This window comes from Chrysemys picta, chromosome 4 (assembly GCF_011386835.1).
Source record: "Chrysemys picta bellii isolate R12L10 chromosome 4, ASM1138683v2, whole genome shotgun sequence".
Classification (NCBI taxonomy): Eukaryota; Metazoa; Chordata; order Testudines; family Emydidae; genus Chrysemys; species Chrysemys picta.
This window is the reverse complement of record NC_088794.1, coordinates 94,027,468-94,046,129: the sequence shown is the minus strand read 5'-3', so window position 1 is coordinate 94,046,129 and position 18,662 is coordinate 94,027,468. Positions and strand designations below refer to the sequence as shown.

The 18,662-nt window shown below is 46.3% G+C and overlaps 1 protein-coding gene across 4 annotated transcripts in view; it reads left to right on the top strand.

Annotated features, from left to right (window-relative positions):
• The window catches only part of TYRO3 (TYRO3 protein tyrosine kinase), a 52,600-nt gene that overhangs the window by 1,480 nt on the left and 32,458 nt on the right, over positions 1 to 18,662 (top strand). For 2 of the 4 annotated variants that reach the window (XM_042849459.2, XM_005284655.5), the window contains exons 2-5: positions 3,295 to 3,478; positions 7,756 to 7,856; positions 12,716 to 12,886; positions 16,050 to 16,136. In XM_042849459.2, coding sequence (XP_042705393.1) covers positions 3,295 to 3,478; positions 7,756 to 7,856; positions 12,716 to 12,886; positions 16,050 to 16,136 — 543 coding nt within the window. The remainder of the gene's footprint in view (positions 1 to 3,294; positions 3,479 to 7,755; positions 7,857 to 12,715; positions 12,887 to 16,049; positions 16,137 to 18,662) is intronic. The other 2 variants (XM_005284657.3, XM_042849460.2) reach the window with 2 other exon arrangements.

Here is an 18,662-nt window from a genome sequence, read left to right as displayed (position 1 = left end):
GTTGCCCTCAAGTTTTCTATCTCCCACACACGATTTCCTTTGTAGTGGAGGTTGACTTCAATGGGACCTGCTGATGGCTCAGCTCTTTTGAAATTCAGGTTGCTTATTTATGTGCCTGTATTTGGGGAGGGTCTAAGTATACATAATCCTGCCTCAGTGCATTTGTGGGTGGACTAGATAACCTCTTGAGATCCCTTCCAGTCCTACATTTCTATGGATTAAGGAGCCTAACTTTAGGCATCCATATTTGAAAATCTTGTCCATAAGCTTTAAAAACATAAAGACGTCCCTTTTCTGTTTGTGAATTATCCACCAATGTTTGACTATGTGTGACTAATAACAAGAGCTTTCCAAAATGGTGAAGAGATCACTTCTAGAGCAAATGCTGGTGGGAATACTGATTCAACACTCATATTTATTAACCTTATGCTTGCTGTGAATATTCTTGTGAATAAGACCTAGATGGTGGCAAATAAATAGAGTCCTGAATACCATTTAAGTGAGTCAGTGGGAATGTTTGCAAATGTATTGTTCCTGTATTTGCGGAGCTCAAATTGCTATATAGGAAGGCTAGGTGATAATCCATTTTTACATGGCTTTTGTTTGTTTTCCTTCTAGCCTACATTTTCCTAGTTTCACCTACAAGTAGACATACAAAGGTTTGATTTTCTAGCCTAATCCTTCCACATACACATTTCCTATTGACTTCACTGGGAATTTAGGTCTCAATCCTACATTTAGATCCACATGGGTGGAGCACTGTTGGTTTCAAGGGTTTGCCTTGTAGATTTTGATTGCTAGATTGGGGACCTCAGGCATCAAAGGAATGGAAGGTCTTTTTGCCTTAGTAGGTAAAAGTCTGCAGTTATCTGTTTCTCCCTCCACTCCAAAAACAACTTCAAAAAACTTCTGTCAGTAGTAATCAAAAGGTACAGAGATGATAAGTTAACAAGTAAAATACACTGTGCACAGAGACAACTGGTGCACTCATTTGTTGTCAGTTCTGCCTGACAGGCAGTATGAAGTTAATATGATTTCATTTCCTAATTAGTTATGAATCTTTACTTCTACAGTCATCATATTTTGAAAAAAAATAGCTAGTTTTTATTTCCTGCACTGGTAAAAATGGAGAGTGGGAGAGTGGGAGGAGGAATACTGGGAAGTAAACATTAGTCTTAACCTCTCAGATGTACAAAAAGTCCAAGCCAACCTGTGTGCACCATTCCCTTCTCTTCAGAAAAAGGTCCTGCAGCTAAACTGCATCTTATGGATGACAGAAATGTGTATCTGTTAAAAATCCCCATGTTATTATTTTCCCTTTCCTTTCAGTTCAGCTCTACTTGTGGATTACACAGAAGTACTGTTGAAAATAGCCAGATAGATATAGGTAGCACTGTCCTTTAATTTCTTGCATAATCAGTTTGGCTGGGAACTGAAACCTTTAAAGGCCTTCCAGATATCTTGTTGTGTACATTGTGATTAACCCTTTCGGCAAAGCAGAGTGTAGCAAACTAAGTCATTTGCTGTTTCAGTAAGGCACCTATTCTGAAAGAGTGTCTGCCAATTTGTGTGTGCATTTGGATACCTGGCTACATTTAGGTTTATATAAAACAGATGGATGTATTGTGAAATTTTAATGCTCTGTTTCAATATTCTGCGTGGTGAGAAGGAGGATGCTTTCTGGATGCACCGGGATGTGTAATTTATGCCACTTTCACGTTAAGTAATCTGAGGTTAGATCATCCTCACTCAGTTAGGTGATTAATTCCTTTGCCCAACCAAAGCTGCATCTAAAATTAAATGATCACTTTACTAGTTTCAGTGCTCTTAATAAATTTGCTAAATTAACAGTTGCTAAAACACAGCTTAAAATACACAAAATACTTTTCTGATATCACTATGCCATGGAAGCATTTGCCACTTTTACCAGTGGGATGCCATGTAATGGCAAATGGGAAATGGGGCACCAGACTATTTCTGTATTCAAATGCAATTCATGCTATGAAAAAGTTTGAGAACAGCATGGCTGCATACTTAAGGGCAATCTTGGCTTCACAGTGTTTTTCTATCGGGGTGTGGTGGGCTGGAATGTCATCTGGTGATAGAGCTGACTGCACGTGAGCAGAGATAGGGTCATAATTCTGCACGGCTGGTCAAGGGCAATATAGTGGTGGACAGGTTAACCTTTCTCTGAAGGATCTGGTATAGGCCACTACCAGAGGTAGGATACCAGACTAGACTGAACCATTGGTCTATTCTAGTCTGCCAGTTCCTGTGCTAATGGAAAGGAAAAGGCTACTTTCCCCAGCAGGACTGAATACTTTACTTTTGTCTTCCACCTTTCTGCTTTATCCAACGTCTCCTTTACTCCCCTCATTCCTCATATACATACCCATCTTTTAAAAATGTACTTATCCAGTTGGTTTCTGTGTTTTTACAAGGTGACATATTCCACACATTCACTTCTCATTGAGGGGAGTGCTTCCCACCCACATGCAACTGCGCTTTGGGCCAAACGCTGATCACTTTTACACCAATGTCAGTCACAGTAACTCCACTAATTTCAGCGACTTTATTCCAGATTTACACTGATGTAACAGATCCAAATGAGGCCCTTTGTCTCTGTTCTGGAGATACACAGTGGCTGGCTGAAGTATTCTCCCACCACATACTATGGAAAAATGTGTTCTGGAAACAATTTTTTCCTCTGATAGGAATCCTTTAAAGTAGGCTTTACTTTCACTGGCTTTATAAATTGCATTGGCGCTTTTGTAATGCAGTGGAACACTGAGTAACCTGCTGTGATTGAGTCTAAAGTCCCAATTCTTTACAAATGCGTACAGTGGAACAGAAGTATGACTTATTAGTAGTATAGGAACATACCATAGCAGCTGAAAAGTGAGAGAGGACTTGGGGGCAACACGATACCGTTCTCAGGGAACACACACATCACCATTGTCAGCACTGCTGTGAAGAAGCTCACGGCATTCCTATCTAGCTGTAATGGGGCACTGCTGTGTGGAAGCTCATCCTGCTGCTATCCAAATTGGCACTGGCTTTGAAGAAGCCCTGTATAGATTAAGCCTCCGCCATTTTCAAGTAATTGGAATGTCAGTGTTCTCATTTTATTATCATGAAACAAACATAATAAGGCTCTGGCGAGGCAGTTAGAAAACTGTGCAGTGTGTTCTTTTGTACTGTATGTCCTTACAGACCACCAACCTAGATTAATTTGCTGTACTCCAACCCCCACTTCTTTTGGGGCTGGGGAGGAGGAGTATTTTTTTTTTTTAGGTATGAAATTGACAGGATCTCCAATCAAATTAAAGGTGTCCCAGGGTCAGCCGGTGAAACTAAATTGCAGCCTCGAGGGAATGGAGGACCCAGAGATGTTGTGGATCAAGGATGGAGCGGTGGTGCAGAGTGTAGACCAGGTGTACATTCCAGTAGATGAAGAACACTGGATCGGTTTCCTCAGGTACAACAGCTGTGGAGGAGATAGACTATCATGGAAGCTACAGGGCCAAATTCTGTTGTCAGTTACCTCAGTGGAACCCCACTGACCACCATGTGATTATACCTTTGTACTTTGTCAGGGCATAACTGAAAGTGGAATTTGATCCACTGTGTTTAAGTCACTAAGGAAGGGTTGGATTGTAGCTGGGGGAATCTGACAAGGCTCCTAGATACTGTGGTGATGGGTGCTTTGGAAATGCCTGTGATAGATAGGTGACCAAGAGGTGAAAGGTATTGCTTATCCTATCAGCAGTTCTTTACGCCATCCAGTCCTGTGGAATCTATGCTGAAATTGTGAAGAGATATTTAGCTGTATTTCTGTCCTCTCCCTTTAAAAAGAAATTTAAAACTTTTCTCCCATTCTGTGTTGTATGCACACCTGAGTGATATCGTGGGTACAGAATGGCTCAAAGGATTATTAAAGGGGAGCAGAGACTCTCACTTTAAATCTCCAGTTCAAATCCAACCTCAGTCAGTTGTGTCTAATGGTCATTGCCATCTGAAGTCCCTTCAGTGGTCACAGAGATGGGTTAGTGATCTCAGCCCAGTTACCAGTAAATAGTTCTTCACCACCATAGTTAGTAGCCTTGCTGTTAGTCTCAGCAGAGGACTGAATAGACCTGGAGACTGAATTACCTCATCAAATTCTTCCCGGGGGTCCCATGAGGCCATAGCTAAGGATCATTGCCAGGGTGGTCAGGGGAAGCTTTCGCTGGTTCTGTCCATGCTGTATCTGGATAATCAATAGGGGGCTCTCAGTCCTAGCTCCTTTACTGGAAAATGAACAAAACAAAAAGCAGCATGGGAGGATGCTTTTGCCTTGTTTGTTCTAATAAGCTCTGCAGTGCAGCTGGAACCTTACATTCTGACCTGGATAAATAAGTTCTCTCTCTTACAATCATTAATTCTCTTCCTCTCCCTCTCTCTGACTAAAAGGGTTAGGTGTCCTAATTAAAATTAGACTCCTGGGACCAGATTTCAATCCTGTTTGGAGAGGAGGATTTGTCACACACTATCCCTTAGTCATTCCAGCACATTTACTCCAGCATTTATATCAGGCCTGCTCTTGTCAGAGGCCCCAAAAGCTGCCTGTAGAGCCAGTCTTTTATATGTTTTCTTCAGCAGGAGGTGGCCTCTCGTGTGTCCCGGGGGTAGTACTGGGTTAAGAAAGGGTCCACGCTCCATCTCAGACTCCTTTCTCCATGCATAAAAGGAGCTTGGTACAAACAGCATGCTCTGAGAGACAATGTACTCGGAACTGCCAGGCTCAGTCTAGGCTCACCCATTCGGGAACACAGGCCTCCTCGCCTCCTTTGGATTAGCATATCTTGGGGTTTAATACCTGTCACTAATAGGGTTGCCAAGTGTCTAATCACACAAACCCAAACACCCTGCCCCTGCCCTGAGGCCCCGCCCCACTCACTCCATCCCCCCTCCCTCCATTGCTCATTCTCCCCCACCCTCACTCACTTTCACTGGGCTGGGGCAGGGGGTTGGGGTGCGGGAGGGAGGGAGTGCGGGCTCTGGGCTGGGGCTGAGGGGTTCCGAGTGTGGGAGGGGGCTCTAGGCTGAGCCTCGGCAGGGGGTTGGGGTGCAGGAGAGGGTGCAGGGTGTGGGCTCTGGGAGGGAGTTTGGGTGCAGGAGGGGGCTCCAGGCTGGGACAGGGGATTGGGGTGCAGGAGGGGTGCAGGCTCCAGGAGAGGGCTCAGGGCTGGGGCAGAGGGTTGAGGTGTGTGGGGGGGAGGTGAGGGGTGCAGGCTGGGAGTTCGGGTGTTGGAGGGGGCTCAGGGCTGGGACGGGGGTTGGGGTGTGAGAGGGGGTGAGGGGCGCAGTCTCCAGCTGGGCAGCACTTACCTTGGGTGGCTCCCAGTCGGCAGCGCAGTGGGGCTGAGGCAGGCACCCTGCCTGCCCTGGCCCCGCACCACTCCCAGAAGTGGCATGTCCGCGCAGCCCCTGGGGATGGGGGGAGGCAGGGGGCGCTGCCCCTGCCCCTGCCTGCAAGCACTGCCCCCGCAGCTCCCATTGGCCACAGTTGCCGGCCAATGGGAGCTGTGGAGTTGGCACTCGGGGCCAGACTTTTAGCAGCCTTAAATCTCCCAGTTTGGCTTCAGTAGCCTCCGGGAGATAAAGCCCGATTCTGGGAGCCTCACGGTGAAACCAGGAGGGTTGGCAACCCTAGACAAGTCCCTGGGATTTCATAGGTTCGTTCAAAAGGGACCAGTAGATCATCTAGTCTGACTTCTTATATAACAGGCCGTCACATTTCACTCAGTTGCCCCTATGTTGAGTGAGCCCAATAGGCTAAAGCATTTCAGTTCTCAGGAGACTAAGCTGCTGTGTGCCACAAGCAGAGAACAGGAGAGACCAAGATGCCACCAATGGCCTTGCAATGGCAGGGAAGTCATTAGGTAGGATATGCCCAGAGGATCCCAGCAAGTGAACTATGCATCATGCTGCAGAGGCCGGCAAAACAAAACCCCCAAAGTCCCAGTTAATCTGATCTAGGGGAAAATTCCTTCCCGACCCCAACCTGGCAATCAGCCTGACCCTGAGCATCTGAGCAAGACCCCTCCAGCCAGGCATCTAGACACAGGATTCTCTGTACCACTTCACAGCAGTCATCCACCCCGTCCAGTGTCCCATCTTCAGCTGTGGGCAATCTCTGATGCAAAAAATCCCTCAAACAGAATACATCTAGCCAATTGTGCATTGGGGTGGGGGAGGGGGGGAACCTTCTTCCTGACCCCTGCAGTGAACTGTCTGAAACGTTGAAGCATGAGACTTGATTATAGATGAATAAGCTGCAATGAACCTTCCTCTGATAGGAAAAATCTGTGTGCAGTAATCCACCCTGCAGCACTGCATCATATACCATCTCCATTATATACCCCTTCCCCATCCCCAGATTAAGGACTTTTTTGTCTCCCCACACTCCCTTGTTCTCCTGGTCTGATCTCCATAGTCCTTTCTCACCCCTCATACTCCTCCACTGACAGTAGCTCCACAGCATCAGGGCTGACTCTGGATGCTGGATCTAGATATGGCCATTTTCTTTTTCTGTTTCCTTCTTCCTCCTAAAGTGATCATTTCAACCACCCACTGTTTTATGACTTTCTCCTACAGTCACTGTGTTTCAGAACAAGCGGCTGGATGGGCAGGACAGCTGGTTTCATCTGAAGGTACAGCTCTGAAAATCAGGCTGTAGTGGGAGCATTTTGTGCATTTCAGCAAGCACTCTCCCTTCTTCTCTTCCACCCTGCACATTCATCCCATCACCAAGACCAACTGTTGGCATAAAAAAAGGGAGCATCAGATCTGCTCGGGGTCCCTGCATGGCAGCAGATGCATGGCTGCAACATCACAAGGGTGCATTTTGCATTTGTATAATCAAAGGGCACTCTCATGTTCTCTGAGGTCTTTGGTGCCTGAGACCCTGAAGCCTCAACGCCTGGAGCAAATTCTGCCCTACAACTGAGGGCAGAATTTCCCCCTTGAGGTCTAAAACTCTGATACCACTTAGGACCCAGTTCTGCCCTCACTTGCATGGGCCACCTCTCTTGGAAGTCAATGGGAGCTGCACCTGAGTGAGTGAGACCAGACATGGGCTCTCAGGGTCAGATCCTCAGCTGGTGTAAATCAGCATGGCTCCACTAGAAACACTAGCCCTAGGTGGTTTGTAGTATGAACAGATCACTTAGCTAGAAGTGTTCCTCAGATAAGAACAATGCTGAGTAGGGGCAGAGTGAAGGAGGTCGTTGTGTGAGGGTTTGTGCAATCAATCCTGTCCCTAACAAAAGCACAGCATTTGCATTCTCAGCAGGTGCATGAATTGGAGCTGCTGGCTGGGGATGATTTAGTAGTTCAAGTAGACTCTCTGGAATCACAAGTTCAGAATCAAGTGGGTTAAGTAGCCCCTTTATATTTTCAAGATAGGTGAATTAAGTGCCATGCTGTTTCCTATTTGTAGATATTTCAGACGAGGGCCTCTCTGCTCTGTGTGGGTATTAACAATCCCCCAACACCTTTCACAGAAGTAGGGCTTGACCCAAAGTATCTCTGTTCTCTATCCACTGTTGTGCCACATGCTTTGTGCTGGTTAGCTACTTCCCTCCTCCCCAGAGGTGGCTACATATTAGTGGTGTTGTGTGTGTATCTAGTTTTCTTAGTGCTTTAGGATTCTGTGGGATGAAAGTTGCTTTATAAATGTAAAATATCAATATGGTTTTTCACTCTTTTCAGTTTGAAATCCGTTGAGCGGACGGATTCTGGGAAGTACTGGTGCCAGATTGAGAACAAGGGGAAGAAGGAAGAATCACAACAAGTGTGGCTCATAGTGGAAGGTAAGGAGGACGAGTGCTAGCTTCCCTTTAGCGCTATCTCATGTTGGGATCACACTAGTAGGACTGGTCAGAGGAGATTGCGACAGGCTCTCCAGTCTTTTTACAGCTGGGGACAGTAGCAGGAACTGTAAAGTACCACAGTGAACTAATTAAGGTGCAGGCAGGAATGGGAAGTGATAGTGGCGGCAGCTGCACTGGAAGAGTGTGTATTAGTTCACGGGTTCTCAGTTTTTAATTCTGCAGACCAGGAAATAAGTGAAGGATCATCTCGTGGACAAAGTTCCCGTCCAACCTCCTAATCCCGCGTTGCTTGGGTCTTCAAATGACTCATTCTGCAGGTCACCAGGAAGAGCTCCACGGATCATTGCTTATCCACAGACCATAGTTTTAGTACCATTCTCTTAGTTCCATGAGAAGCACTTTCCTTTAGAATTTCCATGACCAGTGTTGCTTCAAACGGAAGCTTTTTTGGATTGGAGCAGAGTTTGCTCAAGTTAAGTGTATAATCTTTGATGCATTTTGCACAGCAATCTGGCCTGGTAAATGTAAAGCTGCTACACATTTGTCCAATAGTTACCCAAGCCAGGGTGGATAGGTGGTGCCATATAGCCTGCAGCCATACCTCCTTAGGCTATGATCATATTAGGTCTCAAGCATTAAGGCTGCTTAGTATTTGAACAGGAGATCTGCAAGAACAATCGGTTTCCACCAAGAAGTTGTACTCTTGGTTTAGTAGGTGGTACTCATCTCTCTAGGCCAGAGCTGAATGAGTCTCTGCATAGTCCTAGGGGGCCTTGTGCTGCTGGGGGTGCTGTGTTTTGGATGGAAATGTGAAACCAGGGTCCTAATCATTCATAGTCATTAAAGCTTTCATAGCGGTCTTCACAATAATAGGGTGTTCATCCTGCTATCTGTCCTGACTCAATTCCAGTGTTTTGTCAGTCTAACATTTCTTCTACAGCTTCAATTGGAGAAAAATGTTATAGATAAAAATATCCCCAATTGTGTAGTGTTGCTGGTTCACAATGGCTACCATGTTTCACTCCAGAGGTGGCTGCAGTAGAGTGGTGAGTGTGTGATCCCTATACATACAGTTTCTGTGAGCTTTGACATCCTTCAGGAGAAAACACTACACAATATAGGTTATTAGAATTATCTAGCCTGGGTGAACTTGAATGAGTTCATATGCATTTATTTATCTAAAATCTAAGACAAAATCTCATAGTCTATATTCAGGCAGAAATCTTATTGCCTGTAGTGGGGATTTGGCCTAAATTAGGACTACAGGATGTAGCCTTTTGAGAAACTCTTTATCCAAGAACTTAAGAAAGCAAAATGACTTTGAAACTGGTTCCAGTTTAGAAAGCAGAGTCTGTCTTATGTAAAATACGACAATATGTGATACCTGGGGAGGTAACACAATAGGTGCACTGTGGCTCTCACTGGCTCCTAACCGCTGTTACATGATCATACAGTAGCAACTTCCAGAGAAGTCTTTTTTCAATTTTGTCCAGCTAGGAGAGTGTGACCTTTCCTTTTGGACATAGATTTTGCCATCCCCATCCATTCATAACAACAGTAATGATTCTTGTGACTTCAAGATTTGACTACTGAAGTGTGCTCTACACCGGGCTGCATCATAAATCAACTGGAAACTGAAACTGCTGCAGAATGTGCCATCCGTCTTTTTAAGCGGTGTATCTCACTAGAACCATGTGTCACCAGTGCTCCAGGATCTGCACTGAGTCCTTATTAGTACCCGGGTAAAGTTTTAGTTGTTTTGGATCTATAAAGCTGAATGGTTTGGGACCTATGTATGTGAGTGACCACCTTTCTCCTTGCACTTAGATACTGTAATGATGGACAGCAGTATAAAACCCAAAGACGCAGTTGCAGTCAGCTGTGAGGCTGGTATGAGCCTGCTCCAAAGTCCTTTTAAAATCAATGGGAATCTTTCCACTGACTTTAATGGGCTTTGGATCAGACTGTGTGAGAGAGAGCTGACAGCAGAGCGGGTCTGTGTGAGGGGCCCTCAGCTGTGGAACGGACTCTCCCCATTGGTGTGAGAGAGCCTGACTCTGTTGGCCTTCAGGACAGCTACAAGGCCCGTCTGTTCAGCCAGGCTTGTGGAGGGGGCACAGTAAGGGCTGCTTTTTGTTTCATTTCTGGGACAGATATGGCAAGTTCCTGCAGTCTCTTTGGGAGATGTTAAGTTCAAGTGTCTTTGGAGTCCATTGTATTAAATGCAAAGGTTACATATTATTACAATAGTGGCGCTGGATGATCAAAGGACTTTCTTGAATGAAGTGGAAGCCAAGAATTAACTTTTGGGACAATGCGTGTGAAGTGGATTTCCTGGGAAATATCCTGGGGGAGGTGAATGCAAATTCCAGTGCTCCCCACTGTCTATGGTTATGCAAAACCCCAGGTCTTTAAAGCTATGTCCTGAGGAGAGATTGATTGTCTGCTGATTTATGTGATCCCAGGCCCAATCTGCCTAAAGGAGGAACTCCTATAGATTCATGGGTGCTTGTTCTTAGCTAACAGCTGTTATGGACTTGTAACCACAGAAAACCCTCTGTGTGGGTTTGGAGTACTGATCACCTATCAGAGCCTTGGTTGGAGTGGTTTCTAGTAAGCTTATTGGCTGGTGTGGAGATTCTTTTCTTGTTTTAATGTTTCTCTGGAATGCTTTCACCTTAAGAATACGTGTGCTTGCTTAGAAAGGGCTGTGCAGTAATTTAATTGTGGGCAACTACAACTGTTTGTAGCCTCTGAGAAGGCAAAGCAGTTAGACTTGCTGGGGAATTCACAGTGCAGGCAGGGAGCTGTGCAGCCTGGAAAAACCCTGGTCGGGGGGGCGGGGGGGGGGGAATATAGGAGCAGTTGCCCTGAACTGTGACAATTTCATCTTTGGCTAATTCTTTTCTGGTTTGTGGTTGAGTGCAGCTGTTATTTCAGCATTCTTATGGAACTGAATTTTTAATGTATGACAAAGGAACCTAGGCCAGGCACCTTTCGTATGTATAAAAAATTTCAATGGATGCATCCAGAAATGTTGGCCACAGGATCTCTGGGCCTCAGTTTCTCCATCTGTAAAATGGGGCTAACGTCATTAAAACCCACCTCAGAAGGTTGTGTTGAGGCTTAATCATTTCTGGTGGGTATGACATTCCAGGGTGCAATCCAGACCAGTGAGGGTCTGTGTCAGCCTTGCCCTGCAACCTAGGATGCCTCACAATGCTTTGCTGCTCTAGCTTCCAACCTGGACTCCTCACAAACAGCATGCAGGTCACACCCTGAGTGTCTATGTATAGCCACAGCCCTGGTCCAGCAGCTCTGACCCCAGCAGCCTGCCAGCAAACACCAGCCACACTCTGGCTTCCAGCAGCATTGGTTACTACTTGCACAGTGATGCCAACACACTCTCTGTCCCAGATCGTCTCCTAGAACAGTGGTCTCCAAACTTTTTTGATCGTGCACCCCGTCAGTAAAAATGTTTTGAGCACGCACCCCCTGCCGCACCAGCTCTACCATTTTTGCCGAAGCGCAAAAAAAAAAAAAAGCCGTTCCGACTCCCACACGAACTGCCGAAGCACACACACACACAAAAAACGCTCCTCCTGCCGCGCACCCCCAAGGATTCTCTTGCACACCTCCTGGGGTGCGCGCACTCCACTTTGGAGACCACTGCCCTAGAAACTTGTGTTCTGCACTGTCCAGCCCTCTCCTGGGCAGTCCAGATATATTAGGTCCGTTGCCCTGTAAGGGGATCAACATACAACAATCTGCTGCCTTAAATGGAGTTACCCAAACACTCCACAACACTGGATTAGTTTAATTAAAGAATAAAACAAGTTTAGTTAATTATAAAGAGAGAGGTTTTAAGTGAGGACAAGTAATGAGGCATTAAAGTCAGCCATGGCTGCAAGAAAAATAAAGATAAAACGCTTTCTAAACATAACAAATTTGACTTGGTTCAAGGTGAAGTTTTTCCCCCATGTTTTCAGTACATTGCTGACCAAACTCTCAGGCCAGGATCTGCTCTCAAAGTCCAACAGCTGCTTCTCTTGTCTTCTTAGGTGAACAGAGAAAGGTGGGTAGGGAGAGAGAACTTGGGTGGTTTTGCAAATTATTTTTATAGCTCAGTCATCCTTTGAAAACATTTTCCTGAGCGTGACCTCTATTTAAAGTTCTTTCCAGCTGAGAGCAAGGAGACATGGAGCCTGACAGAAGAAGGGGGCTTCATGCTGTTTCTTTTCACCTATGTATACTGAAATACAGCTTTTTTTTTTGTCTTCTTCCCCCTCTCACTGTTGTTTACAGCTTATATGCAAATTGAGGTAAAGGCACATCCCTTTAAGACAGGCCTGCCTGACCAGTTCTACCGGAGCTAAATGAGTTTGAACATGTGCCTTTAGCATCATACAGGGGAGATTTCTTAACTTTGCACATAATGTTGCTACATACATTTCACCATGAAATTATTTACCAGTGAGTAATTAGTTTTCAAACAGTACCTCACAAGGCACATTTTGGCCAAAGTACTGTATCATAGTACTGTAGTGTGTAGGGTGTGAATACAGGGGTGCATTCAGTCACAGGGGGACTTTCAAAAACATCTCAGGGAACAGGTGCTCAGGTCCTACTGACTTTCAGTGAGAGCTGGAGGCCTTAATGTCCTGAGGTGTTGTTGAAAAGGTAACCCTGGGTGTTTGTGAAGTGCTCTGACATCTCCAGGGGGTGGTTCGCTGCTCTATAAGCGCTAGGTATTAGTGTTAATGGAAGAAAGTGGGAATGTTCTGTTGGAAGCAGAGGGAAACTCTCCTGCTACTACACCTTTGTGTTTGCTTTTCTAGGTGTGCCCTACTTTACTGTGGAGCCGGAAGATTTGTCTGTGTCCCCTAACGCCCCATTCCATATGGCCTGTGCTGCCCTTGGCCCTCCTGAGCCAGTGACAATTGTCTGGTGGATGGGAGACTCCAGAGTGGGGCTTCCGGACATCTCCCCCTCCATCCTAAATGTGTCAGGTAAGGCTGCCTCCAAGATTAACACCACCTCCAGTGCAAGGAGGGCGGGGGGGAAGAGGAGAAGAGAGCTTTTTTGCTGCCACGTGACAAGGCAGCGACCCCACTTCCCCCACTCCCATGTAGTCCTGCTGGACACTGGCCGATCCCCTCTCATCCCTGCAACCATGCTGCACGCTCCCCTTTACCTCAGCCATACTAGACACCTTCCCAATTAACCTTTGTCACCCAGTTGCATTGTTGGGAAAATGTGGAGTGAATTGATTGCTGCTAAAGGTGGCAGACTGACAGCCTTGGAGACCAGAGTCTTCTGTCCTCCCCAGAACAGGCCCAGTGTGGACCTCTGTACCACAGGCCTCCTCCTTGGTGTGCATGAGCTCTGAGCTAGAGGGAAAAACTCTAGGGTGAAAGGGAAGTTTGGCCTTTCTGCTGAGATGGCCCACAAGGGGGTCCAACTAGGGTGACCAGACAGCAAATGTGAAAAATCGGGACGGGGGTGGGGGGTAGTAGGAGCCTATATAAGAAAAAGACCCACAAATCAGGACTGTCCCTATAAGATCGGGACATCTGGTCACCCTGTCAATGGAGAAAATAACATCTGTCCACTAGGACCTGGACTGCTACTATCCACTCTTCACATTGAGCACCAGCCAGCCATCAGAGAGAAACACTGTGTGATCAGCGCAGTCCTGGGCCAGATTTGAACGAGCACCTCACTGACAATAGGTTCTATGCACCAAATTTACCCCTGGTGAAATCCATTTAAATCAGTGCAGTTGCACTAGGGATTAATTTGGTTCCGTATGCCATTGACCGGGCCTTGGGCTATCCAAACCGCCAGTCATATTAACCCTTTCATAGTGCCTAATTTCTATGCAAATCAAAATAAGGGCTGCAATTCATGATGGTTTTCTCTGCTGCGCCCTCTCTTGGGTTGCTGTTTTGTGCTGTTCTGAGAAGGAAATGTAAATTCTCCTGGGTGGTATAATCTGTCAGTCGAAATGGAAGCAGGAGTGAGTGACAGACCATCAGGAAAGGAGAGAGGCCAAGGAAACAGTCTCTCTACACCCACGATCCCAATCTCATGGCACCTCACAGAGCTTTAATCTCTTAGGGAAAGTGACTTGGGGCCATAGCAGAGGGCTGTCTAGTCCTCAGAAAACCAAGGGTAGAGCAGTCTCCAGCCGCATTCTTAGTGCATTCATTCATCACAGGTGGCCTCGTTCGTCCCTCCTCCCCCCAGACACGCACACACCAAGAGGTCAGCTTTTCCTGGTTTAGGGCAGCGTTGTTCTGCGTTATGCTGGAACGAGGTTGTTAACACTGGAGATCCAGCACCTTCTGTCCTTGTGGAGAGTCTCAGTGGAGGTGGCAAGCTGGCGTCTGCTCTCACCCTTGGGACACAGCTCCCCCTGCCAGGCAGAGCAGTGCTCCACTCCAAAGTACTGAGCAGTCTGGGAATTACTCAATTTTTTTTTTTTTTTAAATCATGAGGAAGCTTAAAAAAATAATCCTCTTGACTTGAAACCCAACTAGTGGTTACTTACAAAATTTAACTCCCCAACGTCCTCTGGCCTTTGCCTGTTGGTCTTGCCTTTGAAACAGAAAATAGGTTTCCCTGGTGAAGCTGTGTATGCTGACACCAGCTGGTCGGAGTTCCCAGGCATGTCAAAACAGCAGGTCGGTGGGGGCAGGAGGACATGCTTGTGTTGGCAGAAGAAAGTATCAAATCACTAAGGAAAATAATAATAAAGCAGTAACTAAAAAGCGACTGTCTTGAGATCCAAGTCAACAATCAACCCCTGATTAAACAGGGAAAGGAATGGTGGACTGGGAAAGCACAGCTGCCAAACCAGAGTGTGATGGGAGCTTGATTCACAATCTTCTTCTGGGCAGGGACTGTTTCCCTCTATGTTGGGAAATTGCCTGCCATGTTTTGGGCGCTGCTGCTGCAATCCAAATAATAACAATAATAATAGTGCCTGCTTTGTTGCCAGCTGGAATGTCTTTCGCTGTGGTTTGATGGGATCAGTGGAAGGTATTAAAATGTGTCATTCTCTCTATCTCTCATTGTAGTCTCTCCTTTCCTCCTCCGCCTCCTTTGCCATCCCTCCTCCTTTTCAATCCCTGTCAGTTTCAGTCCCCGTGAAGATGAGTCAAGCACAGCGAGGGCAGGCACTATGCAAGCTACTCCACACAGCTTTGAGATGGCATCTCCATCCTAACTTGCACGCACAGGTGCTGCAGTAGTCATTGACCTTGCTTGAACAGAACCTTTAAAGCAGACTAGGGCCATGTGTAGCAAGGGCAAGTGCTGGATGCACTTCTCCAGGCAGCTTTGCCAATGCCTCTCAATCCTGATTAATCTGTAAGCATCAATCCCGGGCTTCCCCTGAGAAGCTTGCCAATAGTACTGCATTATATTTTGGGTTTGAGATGTGGACAAATGGTCATTGGGGACAAAGGGCCTAATCCTCCCTTGCCGTGTCCCTGGTGTAGTCATTTACCCCAGCGCAAAGGAGTGTAAAATGCCTCCATTCTGAGTTAGTAGCATTTGACGTGCACTTTAGCCTCATTTTGCACTGGGGTTAATGGCAACCTACGGTGTAAGGCAAGGGACAATTAGGCCCTAAATTGACAGTACAAACTCTGTTTACTCATGGCCCAAACTGGATTCCTACCCTAGCCTGAAGCTGATTATTATTTGGATTGTGATAGTGCCCCAGGGTCCTGATGAAGATCAGGGCCCCATTGTTCCAGGCATGGTCCTTGCCCCAAAGAGCTCCTGAATAGTGAGTGCCACAAACAGTAGGAGGCACTGGGTGGGGAAGAAGGCCGAGGTTAACAATAATGAGATGGCAACCGTGACGAGAGAGCTGCCAGCCTAGCGTTTTGATCTCCTCCTTCCCAAGGTCCCTCACTCTCCTTTGTTGTGCTGCAAAGTGCTGATATGGGCTTGTCTACATTCCTCTCCCTTTTATAATGAGCAATTGACACATTAATTACACTAAAATCCACCTGCTATTGGTTGGCCCCCAGCTTTGCCCCCAATTGCACGTATAGTGTGAACTGGATGTCAAACGTAACCATGATTTTGCTTGTGGTTGAAGTTGGACTCTACAGCAGTTTGTGTTGCTTTCTTTGTCTTGCCTTGGCTGATATCCAGGTATTAACCAGAGCACGGTTTTCTCCTGCGAAGCCCACAATGTAAAGGGATTGTCTTCTTCTCGGACAGCCACTGTTCGGATTAAAGGTGAGAGAGCCCCAGCGGAGAAGAATTGGGGGTGGGGGAGGAGTTGCTGAGCTGCCTTAGAACCGAGCTGAGAGGAGCCCTCAGCAGATGGAACAACACACGGTGCTGTAATGGCTGCATGCTGCTTGATATGCAGGCCCATACCCCGGCAATGAAATTGGCAATTGAAAACAAACCACAACTGGGTCAGGAATGGAAACATGATGTCAGATAACAGATTTTCCTCGTAAAGGGGAGAGTCAGGGCAGTAGAGTTGTTCACAAGAGATGTGGCTAGACGTAATCTAAAGTGTAAATGGGGAAATAGTCCCTTTCCGGAGATAGATGGGTCTCTTTGGAGCTGAAGATGCCTTTTCCTCTTGTGCCAATGCACTGGCCGCTCATTAGATCACCAGGGGCCATTAAAATCAACAGATTGACACTGATTTTATGGATTTCTGTGTTCTATACCCTTTAAAATCTCATTTAAAATAAATAATTTCTAACCCTTCTGTGAATATCTGTCATTCTGTGAATCCCTGAGCCCTTGTCATGTTTTCTTTTCAGACAGACTGAAACAATAGAGACCCAGGAGCGGCAGCTTTCCCCCTTCATCTTAGGTCCTGTCTGCCCTTGAGTTTTTGGTTGTGTTTGAACATGTGTTAACTGCACGATTGTAAATTCTAGTATAGACATGTCACAAAGATTTGTTCCAGGCTGCAGCCCAAAGTTGAATGCAACTAAGAGCAAATGTTTGTGTCTATACTAGAATTTACAATTGTTGTAGTTAATGTGTTAAAATACCCCTTTAAATCCAACTATAGACCATATCCTTTGTGGGGTGTGTTTTTCTTTATTTTGACATTTGTATCTGCAAGAGACAGGCCAAGAATGCAACACTTTGTTCTGTTGTGATTTATGACTGACTTAGAAAGCATTTAGTGTTGTCAGCCTAAGGCTTGTCTACATGGGGAAATTAACTGGAATAGCTAGTGCAGAATAGGTATTCCACAATAGCTCTTCTGGAACAACTCCCCCGTTGGACACTTGGATTCCAGAATAATAGTGCCTTTTTCCTACGTAGCTCACTCCACAAAGCTATTGTGCCATAAATTCACCTTCTATTTTCATCTGAAATAACTTTCAAGTTGTAGACAATCCATAAATAAAAAAATATACTTTAAAAAAAAGTTTACATACATCTTTAATGGTAAATTACACCTCTACCCTGATATAACGCTGTCCTCGGGAGCCAAAAAATCTTACTGCGTTATATTGAACTTGCTTTGATCCGCTGGAGTGCACAGCCCCACTTTAAGAGCCAAGCTGCCCGAGCCAGCGCTACTGGCTTTGGGCAGCCCCCTTGCCTCCAGACCTTGCGCCGCCGGAGCAGAGCAGCTGGAGCCCGGGAAGGGAAGTGCCCAGCCGGCAGCTGGGGTCCGGAGGCACGGGGGCTGCCCGAAGCCGGTAGCGCTGGCTCAGGCAGCTTGGCTCTTAAACAGAGCCGAAGTCTGAGTCAGGGGAGGAGCAGAGCAGCCGCGGGAGAGGAAGTGCCCAGCCGGTATTTTTCCCGGACATGTTCGGCTTTTTGGCAATTCCCCCCGGACGGGGGTTTGATTGCCAAAAAGCCAGACATGTCTGGGAAAAACTGGACGTATGGTAACCCTAGGGGACTCATTTAGCCCTGATCCTGCAAACACACATATGCTTTACTCTAAGAATGTGAGTAGTCCCATTGGCTTCCATGGGGTTACTCAAATGAGTAGAGGAAAGCACATGTATAGGGGCAGGATTGGGGCCTTACAGTTTCACAGATGTAGAGGTTGGTGGGGACTCTGGCATCTCTCCCCAGTTTATTACTGACTCTTTTCATCTGTGGCTCCAGGGAAATTTACAAACACTTTCCTCCTGTTATTGTCATTATGTGTTCACCATAGTGCCAATGTGCTAGGTACATTCTAAACAGAAAATTGCGGTTATTGTAGCATCTACAGGCCCCACTCAAGTTCAAGGACCCATTGTTCTAGGCAATCTACAAGCACACAGTAAGAAGCTATGTCTTCACTGCAGAGTTAACTTCAGTTATCTACTCTCCAAGTTATTCCCCTCTAGTTAGCTCAGCTCACAAGAGAGCAGCCGTCCTGCCAAGTAACACTCCAGCTGCTGTGTCCACACTGGTGCTACGTATGGACTTTTTGGGTATGGACTTTTTGGAACATAGCCCCTGGTTCTTAGCACTACAGTAAATTGAGCCGCTCTATTAATTTTATCCCAGTAATTGTGGGAGAACTTGTTTGTCCCTTCTGGACACAAGGGAATTGTGGGAAGGCATTGGAGGACTAGTGCCACTCGAGTGGCGCTACCTACATCCATGCTACAGAGTGGTCATGTGAGCAGTTGATGCGTTGTGCTCACTAGAGTTTCAGTCTATACCCCCTGAAATAACAGCCAACTTGAGTTAAAAGCACCACCACGCTGGAGTTAAGGATTTATGTGTGTGTGGACAGGACTCGAGTTAGGGGCAACACTTGACTTATAATTCGATTTA